This window comes from Galeopterus variegatus, unplaced genomic scaffold (assembly GCF_000696425.1).
Source record: "Galeopterus variegatus unplaced genomic scaffold, G_variegatus-3.0.2 Scaffold454, whole genome shotgun sequence".
NCBI lineage: Eukaryota > Metazoa > Chordata > Mammalia > Dermoptera > Cynocephalidae > Galeopterus > Galeopterus variegatus.
In genome coordinates, this window is record NW_007726565.1 from 158,645 (window position 1) to 178,004 (window position 19,360).

Here is a 19,360-nt window from a genome sequence, read left to right on the forward strand (position 1 = left end):
CCAGCATCAGGGTTGGGGAGAACGTGTCAGATGTGGCTCCCTCTCGGCCACGGTGGAACGTCCATGGACATGTCTCAGATGCCAGCATCAGGGTTGGGGAGAACGTGTCAGATGTGGCTGCCTCTCGGCCACGGTGGAACGTCCATGGACACGTGTCAGATGCCAGCATCAGGGTTGGGGAGAACGTGTCAGACGTGGCTCCCTCTCGGCCACGGTGGAACGTCCATGGACATGTCTCAGATGCCAGCATCAGGGTTGGGGAGAATGTGTCAGACGTGGCTCCCTCTCGGCCACGGTGGAACATCCACGGACATGCGTCAGACGCCAGCATCAGGGTTGGGAAGGACGTGTCAGATGTGGCTGCCTCCCGGCCACGGTGGAACATCCACGGACACGTGTCAGATGCCAGCATCAGGGTTGGGGAGAACGTGTCAGATGTGGCTCCCTTGCTGCCACAGTGGGATGCTCGTGGACACACCTCTCAGTCCCACATAACGCTGGGGGCGCTCTCATTGGACGCTGAGCCCAGCACACTCAGGCCCCACCAGAATCCCCCTGGCCTCATGTCCCAGTCAGGCCTTAGCCTGGCAGCTCAGAGCCCTGCCATGGAACGTGAGCCACAGCCACCTGCAGAAATGGTTCCCTCCACCTGCTCCCCAGGCTCAGACAGTGAGAACAGCCTCCAGACCTGGCCCTCTGCTGTGACTGGGCTGGACACTCTGGGAGACAGCATCCCCAAGGAACCAGGTCAGAGCGGGGCAGGTGGTCCCAGGTGGGGCTGTGGGGCCCACAGAGCCTGGCAGGGAGCAGGAGGCAGCAGGTGAAGCTGCCCTTGGGGCTCTTGTCTGTCAACTGGGGCCTAAGCTGCTGTCCTCGGGGACATGGGATGTGCTGCCTGAGCCTGGCCACCCCTGCTGTGTCCCCTCAGCAGGCCCTGGCCCTGATGGTCCCTCCCGTCCATTTGTACCCACTCAGGCGCGGGGAGGAGTGGGGACACTGAGGACCTCTCTCCAAGTTGGCCTCCGAACTCACAGGTCAGATGGACACAGCTTGGGTCACCTCATGGGGATCTCATGTGCCCTTTTCCTTCTTTCTCTACACAAGGGGGGAGCTGGGGAGCAATGTGCTGAGTTGTGGGGCCAGGTCTTTGAGACTGGCCTCTTCTCAGGAAAGTGCAGGTGCCCAGTGCAGCACAGGCCCTGGCCAGGAGGCAGAGGCACGGTGCTGGAGTGGGGAGCAGGCCTACCTGGCAAGCCTGGCGAGGCAGTACCGCCTGGAGCAGTACCCGGACAGCTACGAGTCCATGTGTGAGTGGAACAGCCACAGTGGCGGCTGAGGTGGGAGCCCTGGGACAGTGCGTCCTGTGTGCCAATGATAGTCCATTTCATCCCCTGCAGCAGAGCCTCCCGTTGCCCACCTTCTGCACCAGGTGCTTCCCCGGGCTTTTGCCTTCCCCATGGACCCTGAGGTCCAGCCAGCCGTGGACGAGACTGCAGTGCAGCTGAGTGAGCTGCTGACGCTGCCCGTGCTCATGAAACGCTCCATCACGGCCCCACTGGCTGCCCAGTGAGTGCCCCCAGCCCACCCAGGCACACCCCCAGCCTGCCTGCTGCCCTGACTCCCACCCCCCCCTCCCACCCACAGCATCTCCTTGGTGAACAAGGCCGCAGTTGACTTCTTCTTTGTGGAGCTGCACCTTGAGGCACACTTGGAGGCGCTGCGGCACTTCCTATTGATGGAGGATGGCGAATTTGCTCAGTCCCTCAGCGACCTGCTCTTTGAGAAGGTGACCCTGGACGTGGGGCTGGGGGTGGGCTGGCTGCAGAGGAGCAGCCCATGGGGAGGGGGAGGCGGCCACCTGGACATGCCCCACAGTGCCTGGCATGGGGTGTGGGGTGCTGGCCAGTGAGGAGCTGCAGCTCCAAGTGGCTGGGCATGCACTCAGGACTGTTGTCCCTTCCTGCCTCAGCTTGGAGCCGGGCAGACGCCAGGGGAGTTGCTCAACCCGCTGGTCCTCAACTCCATCCTGAGCAAGGCCCTGCAGTACAGCCTCCATGGGGACGCCCCACATGCTACCAACCTCTCCTTCGCCCTCAAGTACCTTCCTGAAGTGTTTGCCCCCAACGCCCCGGATGTGCTGAGCTGCCTGGAGCTCAGGTACAAGGTCAGCAGCAGCCTTCTTCCTGGGCACATCATGGGGGTTGTCCGGGGACTGCGTGCTAAGCTGGGCTTCCTGAGCAGGTTGACTGGCCCCTCAACATTGTCATCACCGAGAGCTGCCTGAGCAAGTACAGTGGCATCTTCTCCTTCCTGCTGCAGCTGAAGCTCATGATGTGGACACTCAAGGATGTCTGTTTCCACCTTAAGCGCACAGGTGAGGCCTGTCTGGGCCCCAGCCGCCCCTCCCTGTGGTTCGAGGCCACTGCTCACCCTCTGCCCTTTGCCAGCCCTGGTGAGCCACACAGCCAGCTCCGTGCAGTTCCGCCAGCTGCAGCTGTTCAAGCATGAGATGCAGCATTTCGTGAAGGTCATCCAGGGCTATATAGCAAACCAGATCTTGCACGTCACCTGGTGCGAGTTTAGGGCCAGGCTGGCTGCGGTGGGTGACCTCGAGGAGGTCCAGCGTGCCCATGCTGAGTACCTGCACAAGGCCGTCTTCAGGTGAGGCCACGGGGCTCCTGGGGCTACACGCCCATAGTCAGGCACAGCCCACCCAGCAGCACCCCCTCCCCACAGGGGTCTGCTGACAGAGAAGGCGGCACCCGTCATGAACATCATTCACAGCATCTTCAGCCTCGTGCTCAAGTTCCGCAGTCAGCTCATCTCCCAGGCCTGGGGCCCGACTGGCGGCCCCCAGGGTGCTGAGCACCCCAATTTCGCCCTCATGCAGCAGTCCTACAACACCTTCAAGTACTACTCCCACTTCCTCTTCAAAGGTGAGCCCCCACCCCTGGTCAGGAGGGGCTGCAGGGGGCAGAACCAGGGTGGGGTGTGCAACTGCGGGCAGAAGCCTGAGCTACTCACTGACCCCCCTAGTGGTGACCAAGCTGGTGAACCGCGGCTACCAGCCCCACCTGGAGGACTTCCTGCTACGCATCAACTTCAACAACTACTACCAGGATGCCTGAGGGCCGCTCTGTGGGACGAGTGCGTAATAAAGGTGTCCTCCCGTCCCTCAGGGCAGAAGGGCAGAATGACCACACTGAGATGGGCCTGAGGAAGCTGCTTTATTTAGGGGCCTGACCCCCTCTGCATCACCCATATGCCTGAGGGCGAGTTCCTGTCCCCACGAGGGGCAGCTTATCACAGGGTGGGTAGTGCACGGGGCCAGGCTGCAGAAGTCAAGTGTCAGACAGAGACGGGTCAGGTGCTGACTGGACGTCTCTGCCGTCATGGAGAGACAGGTGGCAGGGCACAGCCTTTGCTGCCTGGGCGTGGAAGGTGGCCCAGCACTGTCTCAACCATTCAGCAGCACTTGGGGGCCTCGGGAGACTCCAGGTATGTGGAGGACACCGAGGCTGTTACGAGGATCACGTCACACACAGTTCCGCTGCCCAGAGTGGGGGCTTGCTACTGTAGGAGTGCTGCCCCCCAGCTGCCCCTCTGGCCCCCTCAGGCTCAGTAGCCTCAGGGACCTCGGCAGCTTCCCCAGGGTTGTGATAAGGGGCCTCCAGCAGCTTCAGCACCCGTCGCACCTGAAGGAGAGCGAGGGTGAAGTGGTGTCTGGGCCATCCCCCACCCCCAGGATAGAGCAGGACCGGGTGTGTGCTTGCCTCCGAGAAGTCTCCATCCTCGGCGGCTGCGATGGCGTTCTGTGCAATGTAGTTCCGCAGGATGTACCTGGGGTTGTTGCTATGCATCACACGCATACGCTCTACCTGCCAGGCCGCCGTGTCGCTGACACCCTCCCTGTCCTTGTCTAGGCGGGCTCTAGAATCACATCGCAGCTGGTGTTTCCCAGTAGGTGCAACCCAGGGTGCCCCACTGGAGGTCATCTGCAGCCACCTCCCCCCAGCTGGCCCTAAACAGCTGGTCCAGGCCCCACGGCAGGGCTTACCTGTACTCCTGGAGCCAGGTGGTCCAGTGGCCCTGGTTCCTGCTCTGCAGCTGAGCTGGGCTCAGCTGCTCCAGCCTTGACTGCTGCTCCACACGCTCCAGCTCCCTTGTGAGGTTTGCGTGGGTGCCCAAGAGTGCAAAGAGCTGTGGGTTTGACTGTGCCAGCATCAGCATCATCGAGAGCTGCCTGTAGGGAAGGGGAGGAGGCGGCATGAACAGCGCTGCAGCCAGCCTCGGCTGCCCTGGCCGAAGCCTTGAGCCCCACCAACGTGCCTCTAGGCAGGTGCTGCAAGCTGAGTGGGGTGGGTTAGGGGCGTCTCCACCCACATCCTAACTGAATGCCAATTTCCCCTCAAGAATCTCCAACCCCAGAATTTAATGTTTGTGGGGCAGCCATCGCTGTTAGCACCTCCCGTGGTGACAACAGGGCTGGACCCTTCTCGTTTTCAGAAGGGCCCAAGGGGCTGTGACACCCCCTTCCCCAGTTGCAGGCACTTCGTGCTCAGCACGTCCTGCCCACCCAATCCCATTCCCCATGACCACAGTCTGTTTTAATCAAAAGTCACAAACACCACCCCCATGTGTTATCCTCAGCGCGGGCAGCACTCTACAAACATGGCATGCTAGTCCTGGTGGGAGATGGGCTGTGCACGCATGGTCTGCCTGGCAATCTGAGAGCTCATAAGCTTTTCCAGGGTACACCAGAGAGCTGTTCTGGGAAGACCACTGTCTCCCAGCCTGTGTCAGCATCACTGTCTTTTTCTCTGTGACCAATGTCACAGAGATGGGACCCGACAGCCCCCAAGTACTCCCAGCCAGTGAAGTCTAACACTCCCCCAAACCTTCTGTTTCTGAGTGTTCCTGAATTCCAAGGAAGCAGGGCCCAAGTACTCACCGGGGATCCATCTGGGGTCGGAAGGCAAGTTTTAGCTCCTCCAAGGAGGCGCACTGTGAGGTCAGTGTGGCCAGGAACTCAGACAGGTCTGGTGACTCTGGCTCCACTGGGCAGGAGCTCAGCAGGTAGAAGGTGTTGGTAAAGTCAGCACCTGGAGGACGAGGCTGTTCAGGGTGATGGGCAGCAGGCGCCAAACCTGCTCCTTCCTTCTGCAGCACCGGCCTGCACCAGGCTGACTGCACCCAGCATCAGGTCCTAGAACTCTCGATTGCTCCTCACCAGCCCACTCCTCAGCTCCCCCATCTGCCCCCAGCTTGGACAGCAGTGTGAACCTGCAAGTCATCTGTGAAATGGGTTAATACCGAGAAGGCACCGAGGCTGGTACCCAACCCTCGATAATCAGTCACCACTGCCACACTGCTGGCACAGGGATCAACATGCGACAGATCGTCCATGTGAAACACTGTCACGTGTAACCATGGTTATCCCCAAAAAGACATCTAAAAATAAACAAAAGAAAATGAGAAGGAAATCAAAAAATCAGATCACGAAAGGCGGCAGTCATAGAGAAAATGAGGGACAAAAAGGTGCAAGACATACCAGGAAATAGCAGGCTGCAGAGGAACCTCCTTACCAGTAACTACTTTCAAAGTGAACGGACTGACCTCTCCCATCCAGAGGCAGTTGGCAGAATGGATAAAGAGACATGACTTAACTCCATGTTGTGTACAAGACAGCTGCTGTAGACTCGAGATACAAAGAGATTGGAAGTGAAAGGAGGAAGAAAATACGCCACAGAATGGAAACCTACAGAGAGCTCAGGCAGCTGTATGGACCTCAGACAAAGCGGACTGTACGTCAAAGACCGCTGCAAGAGACGAAGGCATTACATGTTGATAAAAAGAGTCAGTTCATCAAGAAGATGTAAAAATTATAACTATATGCACCAAACAGCCCCAAAATGTACAAAGCAAATATTCACAGGATTGAAGGAAGAAATAGACAACAGTTCTATAGTAAAAACCGGAGACCTTAATACATCACTTTCAATCATGGACTGAACACCTAGACAGGATCAGTAAGGAAACAGAGAACTTAATGGGATAAACGAGTTAGGCCAAAGAGACATATAAAGAACATCCAATAAGAGCAGAGCAGAGTCTTCTGTAGGACGTTCTCCAGGACAGACCATACATTAGGCCACAAAAGACGTCTTAATTTGAAAACACTGGTATTCTCCAACCACAATGGAACGAAGCCAGAAACCACTTAAAAATTTGTACACTTACAAATTTAAGGGAGTAGGGCCGGCCCCATGGCGCACTCGGGAGAGTACGGTGCTGGGAGTGCAGTGGCGCTCCCGCCGCGGGTTCGGATCCTATTGAGCGCAGTGTGGGCGACACCACACCAAGGGTTGCGATCCCCTTACCGGTCACAAAAAAGACAAAAAAAAAAAATTTAAGGAAGTAGATTTCATGTTAAGGAGAAAAAAACTAGAAAATTCATGAATAATGCAAAAATTAAATACCACATGCTTAGTCAACCAGTGGGTCCAAAAAGAAATCACAGGGCTGGCCAGTTTATTAGTTTGTGTTGCTATAACAGAAATACCTGTGACCGGGTAATCTATAAAGAACAGAGGTTTATTTGGCTCACAATTCTGGGACAGCTGCATCTGGCATGGGCCTCAGGCTGCTTCTACTCATGGTGGAAAATGGCAGCAGCCGGTGGGTACAAGCAGATCACATGGCGAGAGAAATCGAGAGAGAGAGAAGGTGCCAGGGTCTCAACAACCAGCTCTCGCGGGAAATCTCCCCACCTAGGGAGAGCATTAATCCATTTATGAGGGATCTGCCCCCTTGGCTCAAAAAGCTTCCAAAATGGTCACACTGGGGATCAGATTTCCACATGAGTTTTGGGGGGACAACACATCCAACCTCTATCAGCTGGTAACACCAAGGGCATGGGTTTGGATCCCTGTACCGGCCAGCTGCCAAAAAAACAAAGAAATCACAAGGGAAATTAGAAAATACTTAGAGATGTATGAGAACAAACACACAACATATCAAAATTTATGGGATATGGGCCGGCGCGTGGCTCACTCGGGAGAGTGTGGTGCTGATAACACCAAGGCCCCGGGTTCGGATCCCATGTAGGGATGGCCGGTTTGCTCACTGGCTGAGCGTGGTGCTGACAACACCAAGTCAAGGGTTAAGATCCCCTTACCGGTCATCTTTTAAAAAAAAAAAAATTTTTTTTCTTTACTCCTTATCCTCCTAATTCCCACATCATTTATTTGCTGTTCTTTGCTGTGAAGTATACTATAAAGCAAATATATTCCACAGGGCCTAGTTTCTTGTAGTTTCAGGTTATGGGATACAACAAAAACAGCTCGGAATGTATAGCTGTGAATGCCTACATTAAAAAAGATCTCAAGGAGATGACAGGCTGTGGGTTTTGGCCCCACCCACCACCCACCACCCACCACAACCCGGCCAGGGAAGGAGCTAGAAGCCACTGGGGTCCTGAGATGGGGGTTAAGGGCCTTAGCCCTGCCCCACCCCCCACCGGGCCAGCCCCGCCCTCCCAACATCTTAGAATGTACTTACTAAAAAAAAATAATAAAAGAACATAAAGTTCATTTCCAAAAAAAATGGTCTCAAATCAGCAACCTAACTTTACACCTAAGGAACTAGAAAAAGATTAAAATAAGACCAAAGTTAGCAGAAGGGAAGGAAATCATAGAGGGAGACAATGAAATACAGAAGAGAAAAATAATAGAGAAAGGAGAAAATCAATGAAATCGAGAGTTGGTTCTCTGAATAGCTGGCAAAAAACAAACTTTTAGCTAGACTGAGAAAAAGAAAAGACATAACTAAAATCAGAAATGAAAGTGGGGACATTACACTGATTATATAGGCAAAAGGACTATAAGAGAATACTATGAAAGACAGACTGTGTGATTCTACTTACATGACGTCGCAAGAGCAGTCAGATGCACAGAATCAGCGAGTGGCGCTTACCAGGGGCTGCAGGGGGATGCGAGGCCACTGATCAACAGGCACAGAGTTTCCATAGAGCAAGGGAAGAAGCTCCAGAGACTGGCTGTGCAACACTGTACCTACAGTCAATACTGCACACCTAAGAACGTATTCAGACAGTAGATCCATGTTAAGTGTTCTTACCACAATGAAAAAAAATGCTGTGAAAAATTTTATGCCAAAATCCGATAACCTAGACATCACGGACAAATTCGTAAACACACAAATTACCAAAACTCATTCAAGAAGAAACAGAAAATCTAAATAGACCTATAACATGTCAGGAGGTTGATCTGTAATCAAACACTTCCCAACAGAGAAAAGGCCAGGACCAGATGGCTGCACTGGTGAATTCTACTAAACATTTAAAACCTAATACCAATCCTCAAACTTTTCTGCAAAAACAGAAGAGGGGGAAACACCTCCTAACTCATCCTGTGAGGCTGCATTGCCTCAATATCAAAGCCAAACACACTACGAGAAAAGAAAACTTCAGGCCAATATCCCTATGAGCACAGACACAAAAATCCTCAGCAAAGGGAACTCAGCAGTATGTTAAAATGATTATCCATCACGACCAAGTAGGATTTATCCCCAGAATGCAAGGAAATATGAAGAAATAAAAAAACCACATGATGATCTCAACTGCTGCAGGAAAAACCACTTCACAAAATCCACAGCCTTTCATGGTAAAAACAAACTTCCTTAACTTGATAAAAGCCATATATAAAAAACCCCACAACTAACATTGTACTCAACGGTGAGAGACAAAGCTTTCCCCTAAGATCAGAGACAAGACAAAAACACCCAGTGTCACCACTTCTATTCAACACAGTACTAGAAGTTCTAGCCAGAGCAATTAGGCGAGTTAGACATAAGATCCAGCAATCCCACTAACTGTATACCGAAAAGAACTGGAAGCAGGGATCACACAGACACGTGCGTGTTTGTTTCACAGCAGCATCATACACAGCGGCCCAGCAATGAGAACAGCCCACGTGTGCACCGCAAGATGATTAGCAAAATGTGATCCATTCACACAGTGGAGCCTTAAAAAGACAGGAAACTGACACATGCTAAAAATAAAAGGTGGATGAACCTTGAGGACACTAAGTGACATAAGCCAGTCAGGAAAGGATGAATACTGTATGATGACCTCACTCATATGAGGTCCCTAGAGCAGTCACACAGAATCAGTGGTGCCTGCCAGGGCTGGGGGAGCGGTGGGGGAGTTGCTGTTTAACAGACACAGAGTTTCTATTTGGGAGGAGGAAAAGTTCTGCAGAAGAACAGTGGTGACGTTGTACAACAACGTGAATGTGCTCAGTGCCACTGAGCTGGTAAATTGCATATTAAACCACAATAAAAACACTGAACCCCCGGCTCACCAGTCAGGTGCATGGTCTGCAGGAGCTTGACCACCAGCGCCGTGTCCTCCTCCTGCTCCACTCGCACAAGGCCCAGCTTCTTGCGCATCTTCTGCAGGTAGTGCCTTTGGAACTCGGTATCAAACTCCTCGGCCAGGATGGCCTCGCCCAGCTCGCGGGGCAGCTCGGGCTCCAGAGCTTCGGCCAGCTTCTGCAGGTTCCACTTGCACACCTCGGGCTGCCTGCTGTATGCATAGCGCCCAGTGTTGTCGGAGGCATTACACACGTGGTCGGGGTCGTATCTGCCACACAGGCAAGAGAGCTGCCTCAGGGTACACACCGAGGGGACAATGCAGGCCCCTTGGGGGTAGCCGCTGCTCTCCTGCCCTGTCCCCACAGGCTCAGGTCAAGGACCGTGGAGTTGCCTGCGACTCTCTCCTGTGTAAGTACCAACAGCCACCAGACATTAGCTCCACCTCGAGCTTTAGAGGAAGCCACACTCCTTGGCGCTGCCCCCTCTGGAGAGGCCTGTTACCACCCCAACCCCTTCAATCTGTTTTCAGCCTGCAGGAGGGACCCCTTTTATAGTGCTAAGACAGCCCCTGGTACTGTGCTCGAAACCCTCCAGGGGTTTCTGCTTCCAGGAATGGCCGACCAGGCACTGTCAGGAACTGACTACTGAAAAAAGACCTTACAGGAGCAGCCTCATGCCTGAAGGCTAGACATCCCCAATGGTCCCTGAGCCACGGGTGTCTCTGCCCCTCCCAGGGACCAGTTTCTGGGTTGGCTGCAGACGGCATGAGGCCCACCACCTGCACCATCGGGCCCTAGGGCCACTCACCTGTCCAGGAAGCCGAAGGGCCCATAGTCGATGGTGAGCCCCACGATGCTCATGTTGTCGGTGTTGAGCACGCCGTGGCAGAAGCCCACACACTGCCACTCTGCCACCATCCGGGCTGTGCGGCGGGTCACCTGGGGCAGGACAGGTGCTGGCTGCTTCCTCCTCTGAGCCCCTGCCCAGCCCCACCTGCCCTCACTCGTCCCACAGCGAGTCCAGCTGCCAACCCACCCCCTCCCTGAAACCAGCTGCACTTCTCTGCGTGGTTCTTGCTCTCTGGTGACTTCTGTGGGATTTCTGTTCCAGTGTCCTCTGCAATCTCCTCACCCACAGGGGAGGACACGTACAAATATTTTAGGAGGAGGAGTATTTTGGGTGAGCTGGTATCTAATCACCGTGTGCACCATCTATTCTTTGATGTGCTCACAAATTTTGGCTTTTACCCAAACCAGAAAAATCAGGGAAGCCTGACATTCCCAAGATTCAGACCCAGTAGGAAGACACCGTGGAAACAAGGAAGCTACCACAGTGTTGGACAAAACCTGCCCCAGGTCCAGGGCTATCTCCACCGTGGGTGCCACCAGGGCCAGGGTCCAGTTGCCAACCCTGCTGCTCACCCAATCCCCCAACCAGACAGCAGCCCCTACGAAGCCCAGCACCAACGTGGCCTCAGGTGCAGGCACCAATCAACAGGGAGACCAGGAGTCCTGCAAGATGCCAGGTGCCCCTGAGAGCCCCTGGTGCCCAGTGCCCACCAACACCACTGCCCATGCAGGGCACGTACGCTGCACACACCTCACCTCACGCGAGGCCACGCCCAGGAATGGGGCAGCACTGTCCTGGCCTCACTGACAGAAAGACTCAGAGAGGCAGAGCGACCTGCTTGGACCACCCATCCACATCTGCACAGAAGCGTGAGGCCCTGTCATGTGACCACAGAGTGTCGCCAATGAGGGAATAGAGGAGTGACCTGGAGGAGGATGGAGCTCCGGAGACACCTGCTGGTCCTATGTCTGCTGTCCCTTGGGCTCTGCAGCCACAGGGCAGCAAAGCTCTGCATCAGGCCCCAGCTGCAGCTGCTCCACATGGGGGTATCTGACTCCCCCTCAGAGGAGACCTGTGGCCCACCCTCCCTGCACTCCAACTCGGCTTGACCCTTCCTCCTTCACCTACTGATGTTGGCAGCCCTGAGTCCCACCGCACTCAGGATGTCCTGTGATGACATCAACTGGTCGTGTGGGACAGTGCATTATCCGTGAGATGCAGGGCCACATCTGACAGTTCTGGGGGTGAACCCAGAACCAGTTGCGTAGACAGTGTCTCCCAAAATGTAGACATGGGGCTGGCTGCTCTGGGGCATCGACCCATGTGGGAGGCACCCAGCACCCATCAGCACATCCACCTGAGCCAACTCCTTCCCTCCCGCTGGCTAAGACCCCACTGGGACCCGCAGGTGCTCCCGGCATGAGGGCAAACACAAACAGGCCCCGTGGTGCTGCTGAATCACAGTGAGTTTTGGGTTTGCCTCAGGACCCTAAGCCTCAGCAAAGTGTTTGTGGAAGTCAGCCCTGGTCAAAGCCTGGATGACACGCTCACGGCCCACCCCCAAGTCTGAGGGAAGGGATAGGGTTTGTGGACAGAGAAGGGACATTGGGTGAAAGCCTTGGTCCACCGGCCAACACCATGCTTAGAAGCAGGTGGGGTCACCTAGCGCTGCCACAGGGAGGGCAGCACGCGGCCCACCTACCTCCCGGAAGAAGGCGGCGTTCCTCTGCACGCGGTCGCTGCCGTGGGCGGCCTGGACTTCGGGGTAGAAAGAGCCAACCACATAGTCAAGCATCTGCACGCGAATGTCATTCCTTCCCACGCTGGGGCCCGCCCGCCCTGTGTGCTCGTCGGCAGACTTGAAAATTTCAAAGGATCCAAACCTGGAGGGAAAACCCGAGTTTTCAACAGGTCATACACAACCGCAGCCCCTTGTGAGAAAAGAAAAAAGAAAGAAGTTGTGGCTACTGGATCCCGTAGCCCCCTGGCAGGAATCCAGCACCTCAATGGAAACAAAACCCCACAAGCAATGAGAACGTAACTGGGCTTTAAATAACATGAATACAGACATGGCTCACCTTTGGCCAACCTCCAGCCACTGACCGAGGCCCCGTTCCCACAGCCTGGGACATGTGCACAGGAGGCCCACGGGGCCCAGAAGCCGCCGTGCCCAACTCCTCACAGAGGGTCCTGTGCACGTCCTCCCACACTGCGGGCTGCAGCCTGTCACCAGCATCCTCAGGTGGGGACATGGGCGGCAAGCAGGGTCTGTGAGCTATCAGGAGTGGTTCTCAACCAGAGCGACTGTCCCCCAGGGAATATCAGACAACGTCTGGAGATTTTTCATTGTCACAACTGTGGTTCTACTGGCAATTGGCGGGCAGACGCCAGGGGTGTTGCTAAACGTCATACGACCCATAGGATGTTCCCCGTCAAAGTGTCAATAGTGCCACTGTGGATAAGGGTCTCCTCGTGAGGCAGGTCTCTGCCCTGGATCCTTCCCAGCCTCCAGGGGAGAGGATAAGAAAAACGAGAGACTGACACAGGCTGCCTCAGGCATGGGCAGCTGGCAGTCACCAGGGAAATGGCCAGCCTGGCCCTGCAGGACAGGAGAACCACAGGTTGCCATGGCCACCTCCTAACAACGCTAGGTTCAGGTAATCAGGAATGAAAAAGCACTGGAAGCCAGACGGCAAGGTGATACCAAGACTGATAGGTTCCCCAAAGACAGGAGCCCACCAGAAAGACCCCTAACCCATGAGTGACTGGACCACCAGAAAGGATGACTACAGCAAACTGGAACACACCAGGCGTATGACAGTCTGTTTGCTCACAGTGACACTCAGCAAGGCCATTTCCTTGTCATAAACACAGGCAGCAGCTCTGTGCATGCACCTTTCCAGAAACCTCCCGCCAGGAAGCACCACTCAGGGACCCTCTGCTGGTGCCCCTTGCTGCCGCTGCCTCTCCCCATTTCTTGTGGCCATGACAAGGGCCTGGACAGGGGCACGGACAGGAGGGGCTCAGCACAACTGTCTGCACACAGGATGGGACCCGACCCAGAAAACACCAAGTGCCTCTCACTGCAAATGCCTCCTAGTAGGTGTGAAGTGTCTACTTCAGGAACAGTGTGCTATGAGCCTGCTCTAGGGACAGGCTCGACTTTCCAAGAGGCCAGGGGCCAGGTCCTAAACACAGCCCAGGTGCTGTGACCACGGTAGTTTGCTTCTACTAGACATTTCAGCTGCATAAGCACAAGTCTCCTATGACCCTAGAAGCAAGCACACGTAGACAGGCCTAAAGGACCCCGGCATTACCTTAGGAAAGTGGAAGCTATACGCAACACAACCGTGCATTTTTCATATTTTGGATTACCATCATAGAACACATCGCGCACCACTGTGGACTCGGACGTGACGCAGGCCCCGGCCCGTGTGGTGGGGATCCCCAGGTGGAACATGGCTTCGCTGCACAGGAACTCACGGATGCTCGACCGCAGGACTTTGCGACCGTCAGCCTGTCTGAAATCAAACACAGGGTACATTGTGCCGGTCGGGCAAGTGTCCCTTCAACACCAAGATCCAAGCCAGCAAATGGGAAAGAGTGGAAAAAAAAGCACCCTAACAGCTTTTAAAAAAACAACAACTCTTTAGCAGCTCTAACATCACTGTAAAGAAAGTCCATTTCAGTTGATACCAGAGACTCATAAGCCCCCAGTGCCGCCGGGTCTGGCATCCGCACAGCCGAGCACCTGGCCTGCAGTGGAGGCTGCGTGTGCTGTGGACGGCACGGCTTCCAGAACCTCCCAGAAGACCCAGCAGCTCAAGCGCACTCTCGAATCTGCAGTTGCTTTTATGAATGTACTTTACAAAAATACTTTACAGTAGCACACACGTTCAAACCAGCATTATTTGTAGCAGAGAAAAAACTGAAAATACATGAGAAAGTGGATACAAAAGCACGTGCTCATTAGAGAAGGCAATGCTCTCTGTCCCTGTTCCCAGAGATGAGGGAACAGAGTGGGTGTGACCGAGTGCCACAGGGAGGGGACGGCAGGTCAGCTCAGGGCACAGCGTCAAAGGACAGCGCAAGAGGAGTGGACGGGGCAGGAAGAGGAGGAGGCTGCAGAACAGCACACACGGCTGAGAGCATCATCACAGGGGGCAGAGCTGCGTGTGCCGCAGCCGCATCTGCAGTTCTGCAGGTCCAGGCTTGGAGAACCAGCTGGGGCAGAATCACATTTTACTTTGGATGGTCTTGTATGGCTTGAGCATTTTATTTTTTTATATTTTATTTAAAAAAAAAAAAAAAAAAAAACCGGTAAGGGGATCTTAACTCTTGCCTTGGTGTTGTCAGCACCATGCTCAGCCAGTGAGCCAACCGGCCATCCCTATGTGGGATCCGAACCCGTGGCCTTGGTGTTATCAGCACCACGCTCTCCCGAGTGAGTCATGGGCCCGTCCCAGCATTTTTTAAAACACACTGAGCCTCCATTACTATTTTTTTAAAATACAGAATATAAAAAGGAAAGTGGTGGCAACACAGCAGCGTGGCTGGCCTGGGGGAGTGGTGTCCACACCCCCTTCTGTAGGGCAGGAGGCCTGGACACAGCCTCCAAGGGCCCCCAGCTGGTATCCAAAGAAACCGACATAGCGAGCCTGGAGCTGCTGCATGCCGGGCCGTCCTGAGCCTGGACAGGCCACGCAGGGACGTGGCACCTGCAATAGCTTAGAAAGTTCTCTCAAAAGGACAAAATCACATGGGAGACGATAAGGACAACCTCCGCCTCATCTGAACACCAAGGCTGCGCGAAGGTGCCCAGGTGCACCTGCTCCCCACAGGCCTGTGGAGTGGGGCTGGGAGGCGCAGGCTCACCTCAAGTGTGAGTGACACCTCTGGACACCTGGTCTGGCCGGCACGTAAAAGGGACCTGCAGTCCTGCCCGCTCCCCTGCTGTCCCATCCTGTATTAGTCCATTTTTGTTGCTTGTAACAAAATACTTGCATCTGGGTGATTTATAAAGAAAACAAAACTTATTGCTTACAGTTTCTGAGGCTGGGAAGTTCAAAGTCCATCTGGTGGTGGCAACAGTGACCCAGGGGTCTCACATTACAAGATGGTGGAAGCAGAGAGAGCAGAGAGAGAGCCTCTTTGTGCTGCCCTTTTAAAGCCCTCAGAACCACACCCTGACCACCATTTTTAATCCACTCACTACTGCGTGGTCCTACCATCCAATCACCTCTTCAAGGCTCCACCTTTCAGTTACCATAATAGGATTTCCCACCCTCTTAACAGTCACAGCGGGGGCTAAGTTTCTAATACATGAAGCTTGGGGGACACAATTAAAGCTTCAGGGAGTTTGGGGGGTACATAATTCAATCCACTACACATCCCAAACTGTTTGAGAAACTGCCAGGGCCTGAAAGGCCAAGGTAATCCATTCTCAAAGTCACTCCATCCTCCCTGGCTGTGGTAATTGCTCCTTAGCCCAGCTAAGCCAACACAGCCCAAGCTAATCTTGACTCTGGTAAAAACAATCCTGAAAACACGCAGCCTGTATTCTTGCCCAGGGCAAGGTTCCCAAAGCAGAAGCCAGAACTGAAAGAGATTACACAGCAGGAGCAACAGGCTTCCCAGGGCGGCCCTGCCCCACAGGGCCCACTGGACAATAGTCCCTTCTCTGCACCAGGACTAATGCCCTGGTATGGACTTAGGTGCCCAGGTATAGACCTGACCTCTGTGCCTGACAGGAGAGGTCCTGAGCCCCAACACCCACAGCAGGCAAGGGGCACAGGCAAGAAGCCACCTGCCCATCTCCAAAACCCACACCTTGGGCTCCAGCAGCACTGGTCTCAGGCCACTCACAGCCACTTCAGACTGCAGCCTCAAGTCCTGGCGAACGGCTGAGGCCAGGGACCCCAGAATATAGGGGTATGTGGGGCCTGAGTAAGGATCTAATGACTCCTCCCCTTTTCAATTTTTTTTATTGTGGCAAAATACACAAAACTTAAAACTTACCATCTTAACTATTTTTAAGTGTACAGACCAGTAGTATTAAATATATTCATGTTGTACAACCATTACCACCCTCAATTTACAGAAATCATTTTGTCTTGTGAAACTGAAACTCTATACCCATTAAATAACTCTCCATCCCCCTCCTCCCCGTTGCTGGTAACCACCATTCTTACTGTCTATGGATTTTGATTACTCTAAGTCATTCGTACAGGTGGAACCGTCCAGTGTGTGTCTTTTTTGTCTAGCTTATCTCACTTAGCATGTCCATCCAGGTTGTAGCATTTGCAGAATTTCCTTTTTTAAATATGTTACTTCAAAAAGTTCATGGAAGGGCCGGCCCGTGGCTCACTTGGGAGAGTGCAGTGCTGATAACACCAAGGCCCTGGGTTCGGATCCCATATAGGGATGGCCGGTTAGCTCACTGGGTGAGCGTGGTGCTGACAACACCAAGTCAAGGGTTAAGATCCCCTGACCGGTCATCTTTAAAAAAAACGAAAGAACAAAAAACCCCACTATGCTCTAACCAACTGAGCTAACGGGCCAGCCCTCTTTCCACAAACTTTCTGAAGACCCCTGTGTATACCACATTTTGTGTATCCATTCATCCTGCGGACACTTGGGTTGCTACTACATTTTAGCTATTGTGAATAATGCTGCAGTGAACACGGTGTACAAATGTTGAGACCCTGCTCTCAGTTCTTTTGGGTGTATATCCAAAAGTGGAATTACGGGACCACGTGGTCATTTCATTTTAATGGTCTGGGAACCACCATATTGTCTTCCACAGTGGCTGTACTTAACTTGCTCACCAACAGTACACAAGGGTTCCAACTTTTCCACATCCTCACCAACATCTACTGGTTTCTTTGGTGGCCAGCGGTGTGGGGATCCGAACCCTTGACCTTGGTGTTATCAACACCATGGTCTACCCGAGTGAGCTAACAAACCAGCCCAAATTTACTGTTTATTTGATAGTAGCCATCCTAATGGGTATGAGGCGTTATCTCATTGTAGATGTGGTTTGCATTTCCCTAATGATTAGTGACACTGACCACCTTTTTATGTGTTTGTTGGCTATTTATATATCTTCTTTGGAAAGTTCTTTGTCTATTTTTATTTTTTTAAAGATGACCGGTAAGGGGATCTTAACCCTTGGCTTGGTGTTGTCAGCACCACACTCACCCAGTGAGCAACCGGCCATCCCTAAATGGGATCCGAACCCGGGGCCTTGGTGTTATCAGCACCGCACTCTCCCGAGTGAGCCACCGGCTGGCCCCTATCTTTGTCTATTTTTGAGTTGGGTTTTTTGTTGTTGAGTTTTACCACTTCTCTATATTTTCTGCATCTTAATCTTATTTTATTCTAGTGGAATTAATTTTTTCTAACTCACACATATTGATTGTACATATTTAGGAGGTACAGAGTTATATTTCAATATGTATATACAATTTGTGATGATAAAGTCCAGGTAATTATGGCCGGTTGGCTCACTTGGTTAAAGTGCAGTGTTGTCAACAGCAAGAACCAAGGTCAAGGGTTCGGACCCCACATCGGCCAGTAGCCAAAAAAGAAAAAAAAAAAAATAGGGTAGGTAGCATATTCATCATTGCAAAACTTCATTTCTTTGGGATGAGAACATTTGAGCTCCTCTCTTTTAGCCACTTGAGAACATAAAATTGTTAATTATAGATGCCTAGCACTATTACACACCACTAGAAAATATTTTCTCCCATTCTGTGGGGTGCCTTTCTACTATTTTTTTTTTTTTTTAATTTTTGGGCAGCTGGCCAGTACAGGGATCCAAACCCTTGACCTTGGTGTTATCAGTGCCATGGTCTACCTGGTGAGCTAATCGGCCAGACCCTTTTAACTATGTTGAGAGTATCTTTTTATGCATAAAAATCTTTAATTTTCATGTAGTCCAATTTTCCTTTTGATGCCTGAACTTTCAGTGTTATACCCAAGAAACCACTGCCAAATCCAACGTAGTAAAGACTTTGGCCTGTGTTTTCTTCTAAAAGTTGTATTGTTCTAGCTCTTAAGTTTACGTGTTTGATCTATTTTAATTTTTGCATATGGTGTAAGGAAAAGGTCCAGCTTCATTCTTTTGCGTGTGAACATCCAGTCTTCCCAGCACCATGTACTGAATAATTTGTTCTTTCCCTATGGAATGGTCTCGGCACCCTTGTCAAAAATCGTTCGACCATTTATGCAAGTGCTTATCTGGACTATTTCAGCGGTTCATATGCCTGTCCTTATGCCAGTGCCACACTGTTTTGATTACTATTACTATAGCTTTGTAGTAAGTTCTGGAACCAGGAAGTGTGAGTCCTCCAGCTTTGTTCTTTTTCAAGATTGTTTTGCCTATTCCGGGTCCCTTAAGATTTCATGTGAATATTAGAATGGGTTTTTCTATTTCTGCAAAAAACGTCATTGGGATTTTGATAGGGATGCACTGAATCTGTAGATCACTCTGGGTGGTAAGGATGTTTTAACAATAATATGTCGTCCAATCCACAAACATGTTTCCATTTATTTACATTTTCTTTAATTCCTTTCAGCATTGTTTTGTAGTTTTCATTGTACAAATCCTTCACTTCTCCCAGCTACTTCGGACTTCAGCCTGAAGACTTGGTGAACTGCTGAGGCCAGGGATCCCCGGACACACGGGGTGGACCCTTCTTTTTAAAGGAAAAAACATTCTAGCAGACCTCAGTTCTGAAAGCACTGACTTAAAAACTCAAGTCTTCAAATACAAAGAGCGTCCTGACAGGAAACCGTGCCCCCAAAGAGATTCCAAAATGAAAACACAACGTTTAAAGATGCTCACAGGACAAGCCGGCCCGCGGGGGCGGGAAGCGGACTGGACCAGCGACCAGAGGAGGCTAAGGCCGCCCGCGAGGCTGCGTGGACCCGGCCCGCACGGGCTGACCGTAAGCCGCGCGCGTCCTGCTTGGATGACCCCGAAGAGCGCGAGCACCGTCCGCAGCCCTCGGGCCGCCCCCGCTGCCCCCAACCCCCCGCGCTCCCGCGTCCCCGCGCCCACCTGGAGAAGGGCGTGGGGCCGGCGCCCTTGAGCTGCAGCTCCCATCGCTCGCCG

General features: G+C 52.8%; 2 protein-coding genes across 2 annotated transcripts in view; one reads left to right on the top strand and one right to left on the bottom strand.

Moving 5' to 3' along the window:
* TUBGCP6 (tubulin, gamma complex associated protein 6) overlaps positions 1 to 3,206 on the top strand; it is a 23,106-nt gene extending 19,900 nt beyond the window's left edge. The window contains exons 16-25 of the mRNA XM_008568945.1: positions 1 to 747; positions 976 to 1,034; positions 1,169 to 1,307; positions 1,398 to 1,566; positions 1,645 to 1,786; positions 1,970 to 2,164; positions 2,242 to 2,374; positions 2,448 to 2,661; positions 2,737 to 2,936; positions 3,037 to 3,206. The exon at positions 1 to 747 is cut by the window's left edge and continues 1,177 nt beyond it. Coding sequence (XP_008567167.1) covers positions 1 to 747; positions 976 to 1,034; positions 1,169 to 1,307; positions 1,398 to 1,566; positions 1,645 to 1,786; positions 1,970 to 2,164; positions 2,242 to 2,374; positions 2,448 to 2,661; positions 2,737 to 2,936; positions 3,037 to 3,128 — 2,090 coding nt within the window. The 3' untranslated portion in view covers positions 3,129 to 3,206. The remainder of the gene's footprint in view (positions 748 to 975; positions 1,035 to 1,168; positions 1,308 to 1,397; positions 1,567 to 1,644; positions 1,787 to 1,969; positions 2,165 to 2,241; positions 2,375 to 2,447; positions 2,662 to 2,736; positions 2,937 to 3,036) is intronic.
* Positions 3,207 to 3,210: 4 nt separating this feature from the next.
* LOC103587490 (selenoprotein O) overlaps positions 3,211 to 19,360 on the bottom strand; it is a 21,454-nt gene continuing 5,304 nt past the window's right edge. The window contains exons 5-13 of the mRNA XM_008568963.1: positions 19,307 to 19,359; positions 13,560 to 13,763; positions 11,945 to 12,125; positions 10,201 to 10,331; positions 9,381 to 9,661; positions 4,952 to 5,102; positions 4,058 to 4,243; positions 3,774 to 3,930; positions 3,211 to 3,695 (exon numbers count right to left, since the gene is read on the bottom strand). Coding sequence (XP_008567185.1) covers positions 3,531 to 3,695; positions 3,774 to 3,930; positions 4,058 to 4,243; positions 4,952 to 5,102; positions 9,381 to 9,661; positions 10,201 to 10,331; positions 11,945 to 12,125; positions 13,560 to 13,763; positions 19,307 to 19,359 — 1,509 coding nt within the window. The 3' untranslated portion in view covers positions 3,211 to 3,530. The remainder of the gene's footprint in view (positions 3,696 to 3,773; positions 3,931 to 4,057; positions 4,244 to 4,951; positions 5,103 to 9,380; positions 9,662 to 10,200; positions 10,332 to 11,944; positions 12,126 to 13,559; positions 13,764 to 19,306; position 19,360) is intronic.